Here is a 19,356-nt window from a genome sequence, read left to right on the forward strand (position 1 = left end):
TTAACAACTTTGAAACTTTCATTGACTTTCTTTATTTTCCCCTTCCCAGGAGTAAGGAAAGTTGCATTGTGGATAACATCAAAGTGTGCAGCAATGACAGTGGAAATGGAAAATTTAAAAGTGTTTGCATCACTATGAGAATCCCTCGTAATCCAACTATTGGGGACAAATTTGCCAGCCGACATGGACAGAAGGGTATTTTGAGCAGACTCTGGCCAGTTGAGGACATGCCATTTACAGAGAGTGGAATGGTTCCAGATATTCTCTTCAATCCTCATGGCTTTCCATCCCGAATGACCATTGGAATGCTGATTGAGAGCATGGCAGGGAAGTCTGCAGCATTGCATGGCCTCTGTCACGATGCCACCCCCTTCACGTTTTCGGAGGAGAACTCTGCCTTGGAATACTTTGGCAAGATGTTGAAGGCTGCTGGCTATAACTACTATGGAACAGAGAGGATGTACAGTGGAATCAGTGGGGTGGAACTGGAGGCAGACATTTTTATTGGAGTTGTATACTATCAACGCCTGCGTCACATGGTTTCGGACAAGTTCCAAGTGAGGACGACAGGAGCCAGGGATAAAGTCACCAACCAGCCCATCGGGGGGAGGAATGTCCAGGGTGGGATTCGCTTCGGAGAGATGGAACGCGATGCCTTGTTGGCTCACGGCACGTCCTTCTTGCTGCATGACCGTCTCTTCAACTGTTCCGATCGTTCTGTGGCCCACGTCTGTGTCAAGTGTGGCAGTTTGCTCTCTCCTTTGTTGGAGAAGCCTCCGCCTTCCTGGTCCACGACACGCAATAGGAAATACCACTGTACTGTGTGCAATCAGAGCGACACAATCGACACTGTTTCTGTGCCTTATGTCTTCCGGTATTTTGTGGCTGAGTTGGCAGCCATGAACATAAAAGTGAAACTCGATGTGAACTAACTGTGGACGTGAATAGCAATTCAAGTACTCTAGAAAAACTAATTTTTTAATGTCCAGATTTTTCTGTAAGAGGATTTAAAAGGACTATTGACTCGTAGCTTGAAATCCTGCAACAGCTGTGGGATTAGTTTGATTTGTGTACTTAAACTGGGGAGATAATCTGCTAAATTACTTAGCAATCAAATGGAGAAGCGGTACAGATCCCCTAACAGTCACTGTTAGCTCTGTAACAGTCCTCTCTGCTTGTGTTTCATATTAGCCAAAAATCTATTTATGAAAACTGAGCAGTGCCAATGCTTTATTGGACTAGTGGATTGGGAATTAAAGCGTTACCTCCTTGTCCCAGATACTGCATCTTGTAACTGTGTGATGGCTGTTCCAGGCGGGGGTGTACCACAGTTGTGCTGAAGAGTTTAAATAAAGTGGAATGTCCTTGAACACTGGAAGATCACCAAAAGTCTTTGTTAAAGGAGCAAATGTAATGCCTTAACAGTGTCCCTGTCATGTGCAGCCAGCCAGGAAAAATCATTTCTTTGCCTATTTGAGAAATACATCTGCAATGATTAAAGGGGAAAACGGGCTGTGCCTTCAAATCAGAAGTGAAGTCAGGGCATGGTAGAGTGGCACTGCTCTAGGAGAGAGCCTGCATCAGAGAGGCATGGTCTGTCATAGTGCCGAGAGTGCAGTCTGCTCCATTCACTGGGGGGAGGAGATTGCCTCATTCTGCCAGCCAGTGTGAAGGGGGCAGGCTCTTGCTAGCCCCAGCCCCAGGGCAGCAGCACAAGTTCTTGCTCACCCCTCAGCAGCCACTTGGGCCATTCACAATCTGGGCTTTAAGTCTGATGACTTCCTGCTATCTCTGCTTCTCTCAGTGTGTGAACAGTTAACACAGACTAGTGACCTTCACTTTGGTTACAGTCAGGTTCTAGTCAGTGTCACTTCCTGGTTCTCAGTCCTAGCATAATTTGGGCTGCAAACACTGCAGCAGCAACATTTAAGCCTTGTCCTTTGTTTAATTTTATTTTTTATTCCATGGAAACGTGACTCTGGTTTTGTAAAAGTTCATTTTTAACTAACCTAAACTTGTGGCAAAATAAATCTTTTTATATTATGGATGAGAGAAATAGTACTTTATTCAGATCTTGGAAAAATAGTAAAATACCCTGCGGTATTAAATATAAGTAATAACTAAAACAAATTAGGTGCGTTTGCTAAATATTATTGAGCGGTGCTTCAAAAATATTAGTCAGTTGCAAGTTCATAGTATATTTCTAGCAATTATTGTAAAACTAAAGATGGAAAAATCATTGGTTGTAGCTGCAGCATGGTTTCTGTTTACAGCTGAAATTTGTGACCTCTCGAAAATCCAAGTCCATCTTATGCCAATTCCAGGGCCCGGGGTAGAATATGCTGCACATTGGAGGACATTCCTGAAACACTGGTTGCCTCCCCCCAATGATAGGTTTTCAAAATTTCCCAATTTTTTACTCCCATCTCTGCACAAAAAAGGTTTTTTTTTTTTAATGGGGGCAGGCTCCGCCGGACAGCAGAGATACCAGCCCTCCCTGATTTTCCATAATCCTCCCAGTGTTTAAATGTAATTATGACATTGCTTAAATCTACAAATTTTGCAATTACATTTAAAAACCAGAAGGATTGCTTGTGTTGTGTGTCACTCGCCTCTCAGGACAGACAAACCCAGAGCTGCAGCTGCAGCATTGTTCTTCTCCACCGGTGCCCCTGTGCAGATCAGAGTCGTCTGCAGCCCAGCCCTATACACGGTGTGTACTATTTTGTCGGCCAGCTGAGGGAGACTCACAGGGTCATGCTGGTGACACCCCCTGATGGGGACCCCGTCCCAGGCCGGTGCTGAACACATGGCTGGCTGCCACAGACAAAATGAGCCAGATACACCAAAAAACCACGTGAAGTGGTTTCTGAAGTGTGCGCGAACAAGTGAGGATGTGGCCAATGTCATGGTCAGACCTAGTCATGGCTATTGATGTTACTAAATGTTCCTTCAGCTTGTTACCACTGTTATTACTGTAACATGCACAGAAGTGAATCTGAAATGCACCACAAGCGTTCACGGCGCTACCCCAGGCCCTCTCTCTGTATTTGGCTTTGCACTTTTGCCACTACTCCAAGCAGCCTCCAATAATAAACCAGAGCAGGGCCAGCATTAAACTCGCTGGGGCCCAGGGCAGAAAGCCAAAGCTCACTGCCAAAGCCCATCACACTGGGGCTTGTGCAGGTCATCCGGCCAGCTGGCTGGTGGAGAGGCTGCGGCTGTGCAGGTTGGCAGTGACATCAATGAAAACAAAGTACCAAGCCAGGATTAACACTCACCATGATACGTGCGTGTGCTTGTCGAAGACACCCCCACGTCTAGACAGAATTGTTGATCAGCAACAAGTTTCACACTGAGTAAGTAAAATAAAAACAATCAGTTTATTTTTGTACCTATATCTTTTCTTTTGTATATTACAGGTGTGTGTGTTTAGCTGTATAACTATCCATTTAATATAGTTTTTCATCTACTGGATATGCAGAAAAACAGTTGTGGCACAAATGGGCTGTGGCATTTTTATAGCATGTTGTGGGGGCTCCGAAAGAAAGGTTGAGAACCCCAGCTCTCATGCATTTATATTCTAACCCCCGTGAGGCAGGACAGGGTTGTTATGTCCCCATTGGACAGATGGGGGACAGGAACACTCCGGAAGCATCTCTGAATCATTGTCACTGTGGTTTGGTTTTGAGGAGGATTCTAGCTTTTAAGTGACTGGTAGAACGTAGGCCCCTGACGCTCCATCCCCCGTGGTGTTCCCTGCACACCTAGAGGAGAGTCTCTGGGGAGGGAGAAGCCTGTTTAGTTTGTGCTGGTTTGACCAAGAATCCTCCGCAGATGCTGCCAGTCGGTCATTTCACTTAGGTGTGAATGTCCCCCTCTGCTGCAAGAGCCAGTTGAGACAGGTCCCGTTGTATCATTTCAGGCAATGAGCAGTATCTTGGACGTCCTCTCTGCTCTAGCTGCCACCATCTCCCCAGTCAGAACAGGCTTTAGTCTGAGTGGAGGTCTGCCTTCCCCAGCCTGACACCCAGCGGCTTCTTATCAGGCACCTTCTGCCCCAAGAAAGGAGGGTTGCTAGGGGGACGGGGACGGGGGGGGGGAAGAGGCCATTAGCCTGTCAGGTTTTTCCCTTAAAAAAACAAACCCGAAAGTCCTGAGTGATAACGAGCGAGTGGCAGGGCCAGGTGCAGCAGCACCAGCGCCAAACAGCTGCTCCTTGTCTGTGGTTGCAGCCAAACCACGTTCAGCTACCCTGACCGCGGACACTGCAAGCAGTGGCTCTTTGTGGGGTACATCTGGCTGGAGTGTGAATGCTGCATGCTAACAATGCCGGGTAGAGCTGCCAACCTACACCCAGTTATCCGCCGTTAAGGAGAGCAGGCTCGCTGTTCTTACAGCTGTTTCTGGGCTATATCGAGTAACGGCCATTTCCACACCCCACTGTAACCGGGGCGCTGGTGTGTCGGACGGAGCGGTCTGGTCCCAGGACGGGGCGCTGGGCGTTGTCGGACGGCGCGGCCTGGTCCCAGGACGGGGCGCTGGGCGTTGTCGGATGGAGCGGTCTGGTCCCAGGCCTGGGGGCGGGACGTGTCGGACGGCGCGGCCTGGTCCCAGGACGGGGCGCTGGGCGTTGTCGGATGGAGCGGTCTGGTCCCAGGCCTGGGGGCGGGACGTGTCGGACGGAGCGGTCTGGTCCCAGGACGGGGCGCTGGGCGTGTCGGATGGAGCGGTCTGGTCCCAGGCCTGGGGGCGGGAGTTGTCGGACGGAGGGGTGATGAATCTGAGCCCAGAGGCCAGAGAGAGGCTTCCCCAGCCCAGCTGGGCACACGCCTCTCCAGGTCCTTCAGCTGTGCCCAGCAAGGGGGGACTGAGGGTTGCAGGCCGGTCCCATGCGGCCCTGTAACGCCCGCCGGAGTCCGCGGGCCGAGCCCGGCCAGGCGCGGTTCCCGGGGCCGGGCGCAGAGCGGGAGCCCGGAGAGCTCGCGTCAGGGCTGCGGGGGCTCGGCCGGGCGGGCCCGCTCCCAGGGCTTGGGCCTGCGGGCCAGGCGCGAGGGGGTGGGGCTCGCCAGGCTCGCCGTGACGTTGGGCCTGTGGAGGCCGGGCACGTCCTGGCCGCTCCGCACCAGGCGGAGGATCTCGGAGAAGGAGGCCGGGGGCGCTGGGGCCGGGGCCGGGCCTGGGCCCGCCTGGCTCCGCGGCTCCGCGCCGGGCTCCATGGGCGGCGAGGGGCAGGATCGGGCCCCGCCCGGCAGCGGCCGGTACCACGCCAGCCGGATGGGAGGAACCACTTTAGCCGGGGCGGGGGTGTGTGTGGAATGTACCAGGAGCTGCGCTGCTCTCCTGGCTCCGTGCAGTTTTTGCTGCAGTGACATTGGCCCGTAGGCTGTGACCAATGCACTGCACGGGCCGTGGCACGGCCCTCGGCTACCCCCCCCCCCCCCCCCCCCGGGCCATGGCACTGCCCCCGCTATCCCCTTCAGTGCACGGGCCGTGGCAGGCACTCAGCTATCCTTCTACTGCACGCATAGGTGCTGGAACTAGGGGTGCAGGGGGTGCTGCAGGACCTGCTGGGTTGAAATGGGTTCCATCATATACAGGGTTTACAGTTTGGCTCAAGGGCTCAGCATCCCCACTACACAAATTGTTCCAGCACCCCTGCACTGCACGGGCTGTGGCACTGCCCCCAATTCCCCCCTACACTGCACGGGCTGTGGCACTGCCCCCAGCTCCCCCCTGCACTGCACGGGCTGTGGCACTGCCCCCAATTCCCCCGTGCACTGCACGGGCTGTGGCACTGCCCCCAGCTCCCCCCCTACACTGCACGGGCCGTGGCACTGCACTCAGCTACCATACATAGCCTGGAGCAAATGGGCTTCTTCCCACATGTCCCGCACCTTGGCCTCTGGTGTGCCCCAGTGATTGCCCCACATAGACATCATGGCAGCAACTCTCCCCTACACACCCCACTAGCTGCAAGGAAACCTCCCAGCAATTCCCCCACACACACCGTGAGCCCTGGAGAGAGCCTCACAGTGACACACAAACACACCCCCACGCACAACACCCTCCCGATAGGGCGCCTTGCAGTGACTCCCCCATCCAGGAGTGACCTTAGTCTGCACCCTGGATTCACAGCCACTGGTGCAGCTCCTGCTTGCTCCCATCACTGAGACCCCTGCCCAGGCACACGCCGTGCCAAACCATCCAGCACCATCTGTGGGACCCTGTGGCACACTGCATCGCCGTTTGTCATGTTCCCCTCCCCTTAGCCGGGTACTGGGTAAGAACAGCGAGTGGCTCTCCTGTCCTGTTCTCGCTTCCCTCCCTCCCTGCCCCCCCCCCTGCCCTGGGCCTGAGTCTCCCTCAGGACCGATGTCAGCAGGGGGTACTCACCTCCTGGCTGCTTGGAGGGGCCAGCAGGAGTCATAGACTCCAGGCTGTAGGCACTGGCCGCCCAGCAGTGCAGGCAAGGGGAAATGGAGTTAACCCAGTTTATAGCGTTTAGGTTAGATTAGCTGACCCAGTTCTTTGGTTACCACTATACCACTGGGGCTACCTGTGCATGCCCCCTCCTCAATGCCACACCTGCATGCCAGTGTTGGGGGCACTCCTCCCCTCAGCCCCATGCTCTCTGGGCCTGATCCCTGCAGCCGGCCCCCTTTGCACCAGGCAAATCCAGTGTGATGTGGTGTGTGGCACTGCCCAGGCCCAGCGGGTGTGTGTTTGAGACCTTCCAAGGAGCAGGGAATGGCCGACCCTGGCCTTACTGTTGTCTTGGCTCACGGAAACCTGCTGGGGCATCTCCATGGGTGCCATCTGCTGTGCCCAGTGCAGCTGCAAATTGGGGTCTCTGTACTCCCCTTTGCCTGTGGGATTTGCAGTTGGGGGGACCCAGTCAGGTCAGCTTGTGCTCCCACAGGGCTGGGCTCAGGGCCATTAGGGTGGATTTAGGCTCTCACTGCCTATAGCCATGTGAGCACGCAAAGGGTTAAAAGGTGCACGGGTTTGTTTGCCAGGGTGCACAGCAGCTGGCGAGGCAGCTGGCGAAAGACCGTTAGAAAGGGGCAGGGAAAGCGGAGGGGAGGGGAAGGTGCTGAGAGATGGGCTGGGGTCCCTCTGCCTGCTGCATTGTTCATGCCTGGCTCAGAGGTTGCAGCCTCTCACCATGGACCTGCCCTCATGGCTGCTTGGACAGCTCCTGGCCACCACAGTACTTCAGCTTCTGAGCTGTGAGTATACCTGTCCCCTGGGGCAGGTGCCTCCTGCTTCACTTAGCTCCACGCTCTCCTCCTTGGCAGGACATTTGCCTGCTCCCCAGGGTGGGCTGCACACACACACCCCCAACACCCAGGAGAAACATTCTGGGCCGGGTGGGTTCTGCAGGCAGCGTGTAGCTAGAGGCCCAAGACTGAGGTACTGTGGGAGGGGAGGAAAGGAGTGGCCAGCGTGTACCCGTTAAGTGATTAGCTATACCCTGCAAAGGAGCAGCGAGGCCTGGGGTTTTTGTTCCAACAAATGGCAGTGGGGCTGGGGCAGCCAGACATGGACCCAACCCCTAATTGGGCACTAATAGCTGGCCAAACAGGGATACTCGCCTCACGAGGCAATCCTTCCCGAGAGGTTTGAAACCAGTTTGTCTCACTGCTCCCAGTCAAAGGGGCTCCAGGGTCAGGGAGGCCTTGTGGCTGAGACCTGCCATGCTTTCTCCCCCCAGGCAGCACCGCAGACCCTTTTCCTACCTTGGCGCCCCCACTTACCATGGTCATTAACGGCGAGAGGAAGACTCTAGTGGTTTGTGTGGTGAACGACCTCTCCCAGGACATGACAGATGCCATCTGGTTTTCAAATGAGAATGGAAGTGCCCTGGACTCCTTCACTTACGGGGTTTCCAGGGAGGAAGACGGTACATTCAGCACAGTCTCTCACCTCTCCGTCCACACCGTAGAACTGGAGTCCTGGGAATCCCTCACCTGCCATGTGAGACAGAACAGAACCGCCCAGGTGTGGAGTGCCAGGTCCCTGCTGATCTCTGGTAGGTACCAGGCAAAGAGAATATCCAACACCACAGACCCCATCTCTTTTCTGTCACTTCCCTGCCCCCACCTCCCTCCACCTCCAGTCCCCTGGGAGCCCCGCATTCCTCTCCATTTCCCTCGGTCACATTGTGTTATCCCTGAATGACCTGCGCGAGAAAGTGAGGGTCCAGTGGCGGATGCAGTGGCTCCCACTGCCCATTTGCAACAATGCAGACAAAGTGCAAATGTCAGACAGTTAATTCAAACGCAGCACCCCAGGGAAAAATAGTTATCCTGAAGGGTCCCCCCATGGGGACACTGTCACTCAAGGAGAGCTTGATTAATAGCAAATATGGCACAAAAGGGTCAAGAAGCTCTAGTCTCAACAGACCTGGCAGGGCTGACATTCCTTCCTGCAACTATAGAATAGAGATGTGGGAGAGTGGAGACTCATGTGAGAAGGAGACACACACACAGCTCTCTGCATTAAAGAGATCTCTACAGGGAAATGCACCATAGTCCGGTTGAAGCTAACCTTCCACTATAAGCCCAATTTCGACATATACACACCTTCTCTCAAAACTAAGCCAGCTGCATTTTCATAAGCATGGTCTCCAAATCTTTCTGGAGGGGTTGAGGGAAACGGGATCAAGTGTTTGAGAGCCAATACTTTGAAACAACATTTGCAAAAATCTGGATGAGGCAAAAAGCTGTGTTGAGCTAAGATTCTAAATATGCTTCGATTACCTAAAGGGAAAACTTGAGAACACGGTAGTTGCTTTTTTACACGGCATGTAACTATTAATTACTTAACTTTGGTTTGCTGATGCGTTTTGCCTGGATCTAACACAGTACATACATAGCCATGACTCTTTAAAGCCTGGGCTTGCCACTTTTCTATACAAGGATGAGATCAGGTTCCTGGTGCTCCATATGTCTGGGGAATTGTTTTGTTCAGTGACGTTTTTATAGGGTGGTTTTCAGTCTAATGAATATAAAGTGTACAGATGGAATGTGACAGCTGCACAGTTAAAAATCACAAAGGCGGGAAATGAACAAGTCAGTTGTAGCCACAACTTTAGTACCCATATTTTACCCATCCTGTAGGATTTGGGTATTGGGGGCAAGGGAACTGTCAAAGGCTCAAAGAGAGGTCAGGCACCTGACTCCCATGGAGAATCAATGTGAGTTGGGCAGCTACCTCCCAGCTCTTGTTTGGGCCTTGGAAAATCATCTTGGCAGTTGCTTAGTTCAATGTGTTACCCCCACCACAAAAAGCATTTGTCCCAACTTTTAGGGACGTGTCTGTGCAGTGATGTAATTTTCTGCATTTAATATCCTAGTGCAATGACTATTTTAAGAAAAAGCACGAAGCTGGTGTGTGACCTTTCCAAGCTTTGTCCATTTCACCAGCAGAGCTTGTGAGCTAACTGATCCAGAGGCACTTGGTGCGTGCATCCCTTCTATCAGCTAGTTGGACATCTATAGATATACCCCTAATGAAGTGTTTTCAGCTAATTACTTAAAATAAATTATTATGCATAATCAGTCCCACTTCTTCAAACACTCCTGTCTCATTTTAAAACGTGGCAAAGTAGAGAATCTTTATTAAGGGGCATTTACACATAAAATGTGAAGAAGTTGAGTTGTTTGCATTATCCGTGCAAAAAAGGGGGATGAAGGAGTAGCTTGTTTTAAAGCAGGAAAAGTATGTATTATACATAATTATCTCAGAAAACCCTCAAGAGAATGCACTCAGGCTTTCCAAAACTCCACCCCTTTGAGCAAGAAAGATGTCAACCCAAAAGGTGAATGAATTGGAAAGTGACGAGAACGGTGTAAGCAGGAGGTTGGGCTGGGAACCGTTCTGAGCTTTAACCATGCAGTCGGTACTATTACAATTAGTATAATTCCTCTTACTAATAGTTACAACTCTGTCTTGTAGAAGACCACGTAGAAGAGCAATGTCTGGATGAAGACCGAAGTGGTAAGCAATAACTGTGCATTCCTCCCAGCACATTCACACTGCCTGTTTGAATCCAGCTGATTCTTTGATGGAAACGGAAGGGATGTGGAAAGAGGTGTGTGGACACCACCTCCAGTTTAAGCCTTTTCTGAAAATGAACATCTGAAGAAACAGGGATAAATTCTGGCCTCACTTACACAGGTCCAAGTCTGGAGTAATAAAGTTAGTCTAGATTTGCAGCAGTGTAAATGAAAGCAGAATTTTGGCCACTGTTTCCAAGAGCTTTAGTTGCTGGATGAAAGATGCAGGTTGTGAATTGACCAACCCTTGCCAAAGAAAGAAGCTGTCAGCAGAATTGCTCTTAGAGCCTTTCTGCTCTGCAACCCTGGATCTGCACTGGCAGCAGCAGACATGCATGTCGGATCTCCCTATTGCCACTCAAAGGCAAACAGCCACACAGCTGGCTCTTCTGAATCTGACCTGGTCAGGAAGGGCAGTTGATCTCAGAGTTGAGAAGTCAGCTCCCCAATAGAGCAGGTCAGGAATTTTGCAATGAAACATTATTTCATCTAAAAATGTAGATTCCTCAAAATTAAAATCACTTGCAGACCAGGGGCGGTTTTCACGAATCTCCTGACCCTGAACATTTTTGAAAAAAAAATTTTTGAAGTTGGCAAAACATTGTGTTCTGATGTTTTCTAAACACTAAATGTTGGTTGTCTGGTTTGAAACAGCTTTTCATTTTAAAATTTAAGTTAACTGGGGAAAAAAGTCAAGGAAAAAGGTTGAAATCGAAATGAAATGTTTTGAAATTATTGCAACAAAATGTCTCAATTGATCTGAACTGAAAATGTTTTGGTTTGTGAATATTTTAGATTGACTTTTTGTCCTGATTCAGGACAGGAAAAAAAATTTAACTCTCAGAACTATTTGCAGGATGGGAAAACCATTTATGGATGTGGTCCCTGAGACTATAAAGTGCCACAAAACAAGAATAACTGGGATGCTAAACCCACATTTTACTTTGAGATGCTGTTCAGTGCAAGGGCTGGAGAGAGATCCTCCAATCTTACCTGTGAACAATACAGACTTCCAGTGATGCTGTCCTGGCCCTAGTGTCAAGAAAGGAACAACTCCATAAACACTTACCACCTAGACAGTGTAGCTTGCCAGGATCATCTGGGAATATCTCATTTAATCCATTTCCTTGCTATTGCAGGGCCCTCGGGCACTGAGGCACGCCAGTCCCTCAAAATAGTCTAGTCTCCTGTAAGCTGTAATACTTTGGTCTAATTTCGGTTGTTGGGTTTAACCTGCAGGTGCTGGGTGTGGTTAATGGCCTGTGATCTCCAGGCAGTCAGGCTAGAATTCTGGTGGCTCCTTTTGACCTTAAACTCTATCTCCTCTGCCTATTACACAGACAAACAGATGGGTGGGGTGAGGGGACAGGATAACAAATGGAATAGGAGGTGTGAGATTCTTAGCAATGATCCCAGCACTCCGCCTGCCCAGCCATTATCACGGTGTAGTTTGTGATGTACATCATGGCAGAAGTGAGTCTGGGGAAGGGACATGAAAGAGGTTAAAGTGGTGGCTTTATGGATTTCAACTGGGAGCTTTTCCCCCTGCTAAGAGGCAGCATAGGACAGATTGTGAGAATGCTTGTCAGAGATGTGGGCGATCGAGGCTGGCACTGGTGGAATGAAGGGGAGAATTGACTTTGCATAATGTAGCAGGCTGGATAGGTGGGGAGGGCTAATTTGTGGAGGGTTCTGGAAGTACGGACAAGAAGTATGTGTTTGTGATGGGAGAAGGCGAGCCAGTGGATGGACTTTAAAAGGGGAGTGAGGTAGTCAGAGCATGGAAGATGATCTTGGCAGGTGCATTTTGAACAGATTTGAGAAGGAGGGGGGCAGGCATTGAGGCCACAGAGGAGGAGGAAAGGGCAGTGGTCAATGCATGAGACGATCAAGGCTCAGACAACAGTTTCAGTTGTGTGGGCAGAGAGGGAAGGACAGATCTTGGGGATGTTGTACAGGAAGAAGTGGGAAGATTTAGGCACAGCTTGGATGTGGGGGTGAAAAGAGACAGTGAAATCCAAGATGAAGCCACATCTACCATTTTACAGAAGAGGAAATTGAGGCACAGGATCAGCAACAAATGATTTAGATAATGGCACAGAGAGGACACTTATAAAGTTTATGGACGATACCAAGCTGGGAGGGGTTGCAAGTGCTTTGGAGGATAAGATTAAAATTCAAAATGATCTGGACAAACTGGAGAAATGGTCTGAAGTAAGTACTCCACTTAGGAAGAAACAATGAATTGCACATACTAAATGACTGCCTAGGAAGGAGTACTGTGGAAAGGTATCTGGTGGTCACAGTGGATCACAAGCTAAATACGGGTCAACAGTGTAATACTGTTGCAAAAAAAGCAAACCACAAGAAGTAATTCTTCCACTCTAGTCCAGGCAGATTTAGGCCTTGGCTGGAGTACTGTGTCCAGTTCTGGGTGCCATATTTCAGGAAAGATGCGAACAAATTGAAGAAAGTCCAGAAGAGAAGACCCAAAAATGGAGAAAGGTCTAGAAAACATGACCTATGAAGGAAGGCTGAAAAAACTGGGTTTGTTTTTTCTGGAAAAGAAAAGATGGGGTGGGAGGAACAGTTTTCAAATACATAAAAGGTTGCTACAAGGAGGAGGGTGATACATTGTTCTCCTTAACCTCTGAGGATAGGACAAGAAGCAATAGGCTTAAATTGCAGCAAGGGAGCTTTAGGCTGGACATTAGGAATAACTTCCTATCAGGGTAGTTAAGCACTGGAACAAAACTGCCTAGGGAGGTTGTGGAATCTCCATCATTGGAGGTTTTTAAGAACAGGTTAGACAAACAACTGTAAGGAATGGTCCAGTTATTATGAGTCCTGCCTTGAGTGCAGGGGACTGGACTAGCTGACCTACTGAGGTCCCTTACAGTCCTACACTTTTACAATTCTGTGACTTGCCCAAGGTCACACAGTGAGTGGGTAGCAGAGCTGTCAAGTCGCCAGAGTTCCAAGTGCCCAGCCCAGAGCTGCTTCCTCTAGGCCAATGGTTCTCGTACTGTTGGACATAGGAGGGGTAGAAGTACAATAGCAGTAATATTTCATTATAACTACACTGATGAAAGCAATGAATATGCTACACTAAGTACCTGCATTCTAGAGGAGGTGAATTAGGTCTTTCAGACTGATTCCTATTGCTTAGACCAGGGGTGCCCAACCTCCAGCCCACCAGAGCATTTCATACGGCCCGTGGCCTGCTTCAACACAATACACTAACGTCTGATTTATTAGCGTTTTGGCATCATGTTTACAGCTTTAGTTTCCACAAGAGTGTAAACAGACAATACCGTACATAAAAACAACCTCTCTAAATACATCTGAAACAAGAGAACTTAAAATGTAAATCAATACAGGTTACTTTAAATCTTATTAAAATATGTGGAAGCTGTTTGGCACACACAAGGTTGTGCTTAGGTTTATGTGACCCTCTGGTGTATAAGGTTGGGCAGTGCAGCCATACACAGTCCCAATAGGGACCATTGGTAATTCTTCTGCGTGGCACCCCAAGGCCTGATCAAGTACATGATTCCATCTGTTTCAGCTCTGCCCATCTGTTCACAAATCCTGCTTCTCTTGGCCATCAGAGCGTTGTTGCTGAAGTTCCTCCTGTTTGACATACTGATCACCTGCAGCTTCCTCTTCAAAGGGTAAGACTCCATAACGCAGGGAAACTGTAGCGCACAAGGGGATTCTAGTCATGGCATCCAGTCGCTAGGAAGCTGAAATAACTTCAGAAGTTATTAAACTGCCAATGACAATTAACAAAACAATGAAGTGGCTTAGGAGGCCACCATTTTGCAGAACACAATTCTGGGAATGCAGCTCCCAGCTAAATGCAGGGATAAGGAAGAGACTTTCAGAGATGTGCTTTGGGTTCATTTAGAAACTGGTTTGATCACTGCTAGGTCCTGGTTCCTATTCTGACTTTCCTTTACTCTTGGAATGCCTCCTTCCCTTGGAGTAGGAATTGCAATCCTCAGTCTTAGTCACTATCCTCAGCCTGGGTCTCCAGGTGGGAAGTAGCAATAAAGTGGGCGAGACAAACAGACAAAGGCAGAGCTGGTCAGGATGTGTGAATTGCCTCAGGGAGGCCAGTCCCTCCACAAGATCTTCTGCAGCCTCAGTCACTGCACACCTCCATAACTACATGGACATGCTGGTCTGCACTAGTTAATTCCCCTTCCTCCTTCACCCCCCACCGTCTCCAGCTTCCCTTCACCCCAACCCAGCTCTCTTCCTCCTCTCTCCGTCTTCTGTCTCTTCTTCCCAATCTTTGCCTGCTCCTCCTCCTTGTATGCAGTGTATTGTAGCTGTGTAGGTCCTAGGATATTAGAGAGACAAGGTGAGTAAAGTAATATCTTTATATCTTTGTGGTGCTGTACCCTATTTGGTGGAACTTAATGCAGCATTGGAGGGGAGCTGCTGCCCCCTAGAAGTCAGAGGAGGGATGGTGGGCAGCAACTTCTCTCAGGAGACAGAGGGGATGCTGTTGGCAGAGCTGCTCACTAGCGGAACCAGGGGCTACCGCACGTGCCTACAGCCTTGACTGCAGTTTGCACACTCCAGCACTAGCTCTGCACCCAGTGGTTATGAACACTCACTTATTAGCCAATCCCACAAACCACAGAGGGCCTGATTTGCAGAGGTGCTGAGCACCCGCAGCACGCATTGACTTCAACAGGGTTTGTGGGTGCTCCGCACATCTAAAAGCCAAATCTTCCTGTGCATTACCCTCTTGCTGGGGTGAGAGCTCTCTGCTGAATGTTGTGGCTTGGCAAGACATTATCCATCCTGGGCAGTGATGATTTGCTGATGATCTCCGCAGCAAATTCCCAGGTCAGACAAAACAGGCAGCTTTATAAAGCAGCAGACCGGAGAAGAGCGAGTAAAGACTGGAAAGCAGAGACATGATGGAAAATGTTCCCTGCCCTCTACTATCCTCACCTCGTCACACTGTTTCATCTTCTTTCAGGGGACGCCGAGCCCTACCGCTGAACTCTGCAAATAGTTCCTCTGCTCAGGCTTGGTTCAGCAACGGAGAATCAGCCTCGCCTGACAGCATGGAGAGCAGACCGAAGCAGAGACTGAGTCGGACAGAGATAGTGACTGGAGCTAGCCATCCCAGGGGTAGCAGAGACAGAGCTTCCCACACCATTTCCTTCCACCTTCCACCCATCTGAGCTAGAGCAAATCAAATGACCCACTAGCAGGTGTCCTCACAGTGGGACTTGGGGCAGTTTACAAGGTGTTGCACTTGGTTTGCTCGCCTCTTTGCCCGCTATGCTGATGTCAGCGGGGACATGACCCGTGATGGGCATGTATCATGTGCAGAACAGATGGTCCCAAGCTGGACCGAAGTGTAGAACAGAAGACAACAAACCTAGGCTAATGGCGTACCAGCCCAAGTGTTGAGTTGGGCATGGGCCCAGGTTTCCCTCTTGGTCATCTGTTCTCATTTTTTTGTTTGTTTTTTATTGATGTCTTACTGGGTAAACTGCATAGTTTGCAGAGGAGTGTGGAGTTCACAGGCTGCAGCAATGTACTCCATGTACTAGCAACAGTGATACAGGGCTCATCTCTAGCACCCTACTTGCAAGCGCCAGGAAACACCTTGTTGGTAAAGAAAATCCTTTTCTGGGCAAAGAGATCAGTTTGTTCTCGGAGTCAGCACCCGGGGAAATTCGCTTCAGAAGAAGTCCTGTGGCTTTTTGGGTGTTCAATTAAAAAAAAAAAAAAAAAAAAAATTTGACTTTTGAAATTTTTTAAACCAGCCAAAACTGTTCGCTGAATTCAGCAAATAGTTTTGGACCCCCAAAAATGCATTTTGTGGTGAAAAAACAGTACTTTTTTTTTTTCTTCAATGTGCCCAGCTCTACTGTTCACACAGAACTAAAACCAAATCATGACCAGAACCGCATACAGTCTGAAACTCTTCCAATCCATGAGTGGAGTTGTTTCTCTCTAGATCAGCAACTTCTTCCTGCGCAGTTTACTTTTTTGAAGCCAAGTGCAGCTGCTTCAGTCCCAACACCTGAGGGAGCTGCTCAAAGGTTCCTCCCCCTTCTCAGGTAGGCATTGCCTATTTTTATAAGGGAAACCAGAATTTGGAAAAACCCTTTTGGGTCCCAAGGGATATATTCCGCCTGTTGAAGAGGAATTTGCTCAACATGTAGAGGAATGAGGAGAAAGAAAACCCCAGCCTATTTTATAAACAATTATAATAAATTCAAACCCGTACAGCATGCCCTCATGTATGTGCGTCCAAGTGTTTCTGCAGGTGTGTGTACAGACTGCAGTGACAGCACACCCCAGCCCAGCCCTATTTGTCCATAGCTCTTGCAGCCATGGCTCTCTCAGGCACTTTTGGGCACTGAAAAAAGAATAATACATTCACAGGCTCCAGCAGCCCCAGAGAAGGGTGGCCCTGGAGTGTGTTGTCCTGGATAAAATTGTTCGTTACAATTATTATATCATATATACCCTCACTTTGGATAAAAGTAGTCCCTCAAACAAGTTTCTAGTTGTTCTAAACATTAAATTAGAAGCTTTCATGGTCATTTTATTGTAATCAATTCAAATTAATGAAGCCTCCATGCTGGTCTCAATCACTCAGACATAGCTGTTCGTGACTAAGCATTTAATAACGCCAATCCTGTATTTTTGTTGATGATAAAAAAAATACAGAAAAGGAAGCAAAGAAAAGTTCACTATCCATACATTTCTACAGCTGACCTCGATAATAAAAAAATATATTATTGGCATTTTAAAATTCTTGGTGACTAATGTACAGTACTTATTGATGTTAACAAAAAAATATATATATAATGCTTACCTATCAGTGTGATGGATGTCCTTGCTTTTTATCACACAAATCACTGATGGCAGGGAAAATTGGAGAGCGCTTCAGTCGCAAGTCATTTTCAGCATTTAATCTCTGAGGGTACTCTGTCTTCATCGCCATGAGAGCAGAGAATCCAGTCTCACAAAGGTATGTTGTGGAGAAGGGCATCAGAAACTTGACAGCTAGTTTTGACAGTTATGGGTAATCTTCCATCCTTTGCACCCAGAAGTCTGCCAAAGGTTTGCATTCGAACTTTAATTCAAGCCCACTGTCACAAGAGAGATCTAAAAGTTTCTCTTGCTCACGCACTGGCCGAGGAGGGATTGGGAGAGACTGAGGTACTTTAAATGGATTGCGTATCCAGGAACTTGCATTGTCCATTTTGGGGAAATATTTTCTAAGTTGTTTGCTAAGTTGTTGCAAATGCTCCATGTCAGCTTTCACACTCTCATGTAACAGCATATTATCATTTGCTGCAAAAAACTCTTGCAGTGTTGGAAAGGAGTCAATCTCATTTCTCTTTAAGCAGCTATCCCAAAATAGTAGTTTCTTAATCATGGATTCGATTTTGTCTTGTGTTTTGAAAATAGTGGTGCTTAAGCCTTGAAGGCCTAAACTGAGCTCGTTGAGGCAAGAAAAAATGTCTGCCCAGTAGGCTAATCGCTGAAGCCAGGCAGTATCTTCCAAGCAAGACGACTGTGCAAACGGGAGGTGATCAGTGAAAAAAACTTGAAGCTTGCTGTGCAGCTCAAAGAGTCGTGTCAGCACTTTGCCATGCGACAGCCAGTGAACCTCTGTGTGCATTAGTAGTGGCAAATGGTCATTTCCCATTTCATCACACAGGGTAGCAAAAATTCTTGAATTTTGACACTGACCCGTAATGAAGTTAACCATTTTGACAGCATCAGACAACACTGACATTAAGTTTTCAGGCATTTTTTGGGTAGCTAAGGCCTCTCTATTGATGCTGCAGTACACCCATGTGGCTTCTGTTGCTACAGCCTTGAGGCGAACCACAACTCCACTGTGCTTTCCCATCATCGATTTTGCCCCATCAGTAGAAATCCCTACAAGCGAGACCAGTCAATTCTATTCTCACTCATGAAGTTATCAAGCAGCAAAAAAATCTCTTCTTCTGTTGTTTGGGTAGGCAGGGAATGATAAAAGAGAAAGTCTTCATGTATGGTATTTTCATACATATAACGGACATAAACCAAAAGTTTAGCTAGGCTGTCTAAATCCGTGGACTTGTCTAATTGCAAAGAATAATAGTCACTGTTTCTAATACGATTCACAAGCTGAGAAAGAACATTTTCAGCCATATCGGCAATGCAGCGTGACACAGTGTCATTGGAGAGGGGTATGGAATCAAGTTTTTCTTCTGCTTTTTCACCGAGCATGCACTTCACCACGGCCTTCATAGCAGGTATAAGGAAATCTTCTGTAATAGTGTGTGGTTCTCCTGTTTTAGCCACTCCGTAACTCATGAAATATGAAGCTCGAAGTGCACTTACATTTTCCTTGCAAGAATTCTATGGCAATTTTTTTACTGCTTTTTAACTCTTCCAGTTTGCGATTGAAAAACTGAGCCGGTTTGTCTTTAAATTGATTGTGTTCAGTCTCTAGATGCTGGCGAAGAAGGGACGGTTTAAGACTGTTGTTTGGTAAAACTTCACCGCATAGAACACACTGCGGCTGAGAATATCCAGTGTCCCCAGGCCATGTAAATCTAAGTTCAATGTAGCTCTCATCATGTTTGCATTTTTTTGACACCCTTTCTGGGTCCTGCTCTGTCACACGCTTCCCAGGTTGAACTTGTAAACCATGCATGGCTTCCTCTGCCTTGGCACTGCTACAGCCAACAGTAGTGGTTGAATCAGCTGAAACTGCGGTTGCACTGGGCTCCTGCTGATCCCTGTGTGTCCCAGTCCTGGGCCAATGATCCATGTTTTTTACTGAATTGAAGACTAAAAATTCTCAAGTCGGATACCAGAGGTCAGTCCCAGCTTGGGAGAATGAGGCCAGTTAGACAGGACACATGCACCAAGGTGGCTGCAGTTTGAACTGAAAGGAGAATAAAGGTGGATTAGATTGCCAAATCTTCTGTACCAAGGCGCCATGTGGGGGGCATCCTGGAGCCCCCCTCCCTTCACAGGGCGGGGCCCCCCCCCCGCGCCCCCCAGGCCGCCCCCCCACAACGCCTACCGGCCCGACCCGCCCCCGCTCGCTCCTCGCCCCCTCCCTTCACAGGCCACGGGCGGCCCCCGCTCCCCTCCGGCCGTTGCCCACCTCACCTCACCTGGCGCGCGCTCCTGCGCGAACCGCTGCTCTGAGAGACCAGGATTCCCGCCGCTCCTGGAGTCAGAGACGCTGAATCAGTTAGAAGCCACCTCATTGGTTGAGCTTGCGGTAGAGCTTCCTGCC

The 19,356-nt window shown here is 48.9% G+C and overlaps 3 protein-coding genes and 1 long non-coding RNA gene across 7 annotated transcripts in view; 2 read left to right on the forward strand and 2 right to left on the reverse strand.

Moving 5' to 3' along the window:
* POLR1B (RNA polymerase I subunit B) overlaps positions 1 to 2,047 on the forward strand; it is a 35,330-nt gene extending 33,283 nt beyond the window's left edge. For both annotated transcript variants that reach the window (XM_034763965.1, XM_034763966.1), the window contains one exon: positions 50 to 2,047. In XM_034763965.1, coding sequence (XP_034619856.1) covers positions 50 to 932 — 883 coding nt within the window. In that variant the 3' untranslated portion in view covers positions 933 to 2,047. The remainder of the gene's footprint in view (positions 1 to 49) is intronic.
* Positions 2,048 to 4,753: 2,706 nt separating this feature from the next.
* On the reverse strand, positions 4,754 to 5,382 carry C3H6orf226 (chromosome 3 C6orf226 homolog). The gene has a single exon (XM_034763967.1). It carries the CDS (start codon positions 5,373 to 5,375, stop codon positions 4,989 to 4,991), a length of 387 nt encoding a protein of 128 aa, XP_034619858.1. The 5' UTR covers positions 5,376 to 5,382; the 3' UTR covers positions 4,754 to 4,988.
* Positions 5,383 to 7,080: 1,698 nt separating this feature from the next.
* PTCRA (pre T cell antigen receptor alpha) lies at positions 7,081 to 16,922 on the forward strand. Its single transcript, XM_034763969.1, has 5 exons — positions 7,081 to 7,232; positions 7,718 to 8,035; positions 9,964 to 10,005; positions 13,633 to 13,738; positions 15,064 to 16,922. The coding sequence occupies exons 1-5, from the start codon at positions 7,169 to 7,171 to the stop codon at positions 15,269 to 15,271; spliced, it is 738 nt and encodes a 245-aa protein (XP_034619860.1). The 5' UTR covers positions 7,081 to 7,168; the 3' UTR covers positions 15,272 to 16,922.
* LOC117874134 lies at positions 13,303 to 19,312 on the reverse strand. 3 transcript variants are annotated; one of them, XR_004644906.1, is made up of 3 exons: positions 19,232 to 19,312; positions 16,924 to 18,996; positions 13,303 to 13,810 (listed from the first exon to the last, which is right to left on the reverse strand). It is a non-coding gene; the product is annotated as an uncharacterized LOC117874134 (long non-coding RNA). The 3 variants fall into 3 exon arrangements; XR_004644905.1 differs by having other exon boundaries at positions 19,227 to 19,293; XR_004644907.1 differs by having other exon boundaries at positions 19,222 to 19,289.
* Positions 19,313 to 19,356: the final 44 nt, after the last annotated feature.

Source organism: Trachemys scripta, chromosome 3, assembly GCF_013100865.1.
Source record: "Trachemys scripta elegans isolate TJP31775 chromosome 3, CAS_Tse_1.0, whole genome shotgun sequence".
In the NCBI taxonomy this organism is placed as follows: Eukaryota; Metazoa; Chordata; order Testudines; family Emydidae; genus Trachemys; species Trachemys scripta.

Bases quoted from the DNA above. Each gene is read 5' to 3' on its own strand.
- C3H6orf226 (XM_034763967.1), bottom strand. From the start codon at position 5,375: ATGTCACTGCAGCAAAAACTGCACGGAGCCAGGAGAGCAGCGCAGCTC.
- PTCRA (XM_034763969.1), top strand. From the start codon at position 7,169: ATGGACCTGCCCTCATGGCTGCTTGGACAGCTCCTGGCCACCACAGTA. The intron at 8,036-9,963 runs GTAGGTACCAGG...TCTGTCTTGTAG, and splicing joins CAGGTCCCTGCTGATCTCTG to AAGACCACGTAGAAGAGCAA. The intron at 13,739-15,063 runs GTAAGACTCCAT...ATCTTCTTTCAG, and splicing joins TGCAGCTTCCTCTTCAAAGG to GGGACGCCGAGCCCTACCGC.